Genomic DNA, 2,577 nt, shown 5'->3' on the forward strand with positions numbered 1-2,577 from the left:
GGAAAAAAAAAAAAAAAAAAAAAAAAAAAAAAGAAAAGAAACTAAAAAATACTAATTACTTCACATTCTTAATTTATTTAAATTTATAAAAATATGGTAAATTAATAGAAATTTAAGTTGTAAAAAAGAAAAAATAGATAAAATTGTAAAATAAAATATATGCATGTAAACATATATACATATATAAACATATAAAGCTTAAAAAAAAAAAAAAAATATGGAAATAAATGAAGTAATATCTTTATTTGATCACTTTTATATCTTATTTGATGATTATATTGTAAAAAATACAAAAGATATCAATAGTTATAATTCTATTTTTAATAAGAAGGAATTTTTAGAATTCTTAAAATTCTACTCTAATGTAAAAATAAAAAACAAAGAAATTATATCTAATAAAGATGAAATTATAGATGAATTAATATATGCTTTTAAGCATTTAGGTAAATATATAAATAGATGTGATATATTTTCTAAAAATGAAGAAATAGATGATATAAATACAAAATATTTAAAGCTTTTATTAATCCCATATATATTAGGGTTTTTAAGTTATGAAACCATAAATATAAATATACGCTATGATAGATTGAAGGATTCAAAATTATATTTTCATGAATATATCAATTTAATGAATATTTATAAAATAATTAAAATGGATGATTATTTATTTGATGAGGAAAATAGTACAAATTTAGTTAATAGAAGAAATATAAAGATAAAAAGAACAAAAGATGAAAAAAAATATCAAGAAATGTTTGAAGAAATATTTAAAAACAACTTAAAATATAAGGATGGTAATAATATAGATGATACTTGTGATGACTATAGAGAAATGTATATATCTCTCATAAAGTGTAAGTTCATACAAACATTAAACATAATTGATTTAATAGATACTGAATTACAGTTTTTAGAAATAAGAAATAATGAAAAAGAAGATAAGAAAGAAAATGTGAAAAATTCTGATATAAAAGATCAAGTAAGAAAACCATGGTTTTTCAGTATTAAAAAAAAAATGCAATTATCCGATGTTACTCAAATTAGAAATTATTACAAAGATTTAGTTTTTAAACCATTTCATAATTTACCAACAATTTCTTTAGATGAATGTGCAAAAATTGAAATGGAATTTTCTTTAAAAGGAACAAATGATAATAATCAAAAAAATAACGAAAATGATGATATTCAAGATCTAAAAAATGATAAGAATGATGATTATTATAAAGAATATTCAAAAAAAGAAAGAGAAAAAGAAATTTTTGATAAAGAATGGGATGATTGGAAAGATTTGCACCAAAAAGGAATAGGTAATAAAAACAGAAATATTGCCTAAATTTATATATATATATAAATCAATCAAACCTACTAATTAAACTTCTAAATTAAACAAAGTAAAATGTGTAGAACAAAATAAGAAAAAAATATATATTTAAATAAATTTATATATATATGAATAAATAAATAAAATTACAAAAAAATAAATTAAAATAAAATAATTAAAAAAAAAAAAACTTAAGAACAAAAAAGTAAAATTGTGAAAATAAAACTTAAAAAAAAAGAAGATCACAAATATGTTAAAAAAAAAGAAAAAAATTTTATTGGTAAAAAATTTCAATTATATTTATATATATAAATTTTTCTGACTTTTTTTTTTTTTTTTTTTTTTTATTTTAATATATTCATAAACATAAGTACAATTTTTTTTTTTTTTTTTTTTTTTTTTTTTTGTTTGTGAATATTTTATGCATGCTTTTATATAACTGAATTATTTGTATTTTTTAAAAAAAAATCATTTTTCAATGTTTTCAGAAATTACATATAAATGTTTTTTATATTTTGATAAACTTATTTTTTGTTTTTCCTAATGAATAATGTACAATTAAAACTAACATATTTAAAAATTTTATACATTTTATTATAAAAATCATTTAAAGCAAAAAGTATCATAAAAATGTGAAAAAAAATATAACATGAAAAATGAAACACATAGTAAAACATAAACATGTAAATATATATGTAAATATATATGTATATATATATATATATTTATGTAATATTTATATGTGATTTATTTTGTACTTATACACCCTAATTTATATTTGTAAAGTAATAATTTTTTTATGAAAATGTTTTAAGGTAATTTTTACCTTTTTTTTCTTATTTCCTCGTTTTACTGCATTTTATATTTATGCTTTTTTCTTCACAATAATTTCTCCTATTTTATATTTTATTCTTTTTTTTCTTTTATAAAGACTTTAATAGTTAATTAACGTTAGTAAGAAATAAATATACATAAATTTAATTTTTTTCTTTTTTTTTTAATAATATTATTTTGTTACTTGTCAATTTATATAATTTTAATGATTGCTTAAAAATATCATCTTTAACTTATAAGACTTTACATTTTTATATTTTATATAAGCATTTATTTATATAAATACTTAAAAAAAAAAAAAAAGATTTTTAAACTTCAATATATTTATTTTAATAAAAGTATAAATAGTATTAAAACTATTGTAAAAAAATCATTTGTTTTTTTTTTTTTTTTTTTTTTTTTTTTTTTTAAACTTTTCA

At 15.6% G+C, this 2,577-nt stretch overlaps 1 protein-coding gene across 1 annotated transcript; it reads left to right on the top strand.

Annotated features, from left to right (window-relative positions):
• Positions 1 to 217: 217 nt before the first annotated feature.
• TAP42 (type 2A phosphatase-associated protein 42, putative) lies at positions 218 to 1,336 on the top strand (the record flags this gene model as incomplete). The annotated part of the gene is made up of 1 exon (XM_028670508.1): positions 218 to 1,336. One exon carries the CDS (start codon positions 218 to 220, stop codon positions 1,334 to 1,336), a length of 1,119 nt encoding a protein of 372 aa, XP_028527254.1.
• Positions 1,337 to 2,577: the final 1,241 nt, after the last annotated feature.

This window comes from Plasmodium gallinaceum (genome assembly GCF_900005855.1).
Source record: "Plasmodium gallinaceum strain 8A genome assembly, contig: PGAL8A_v1_68, whole genome shotgun sequence".
NCBI classification, from domain to species: domain Eukaryota; phylum Apicomplexa; class Aconoidasida; order Haemosporida; family Plasmodiidae; genus Plasmodium; species Plasmodium gallinaceum.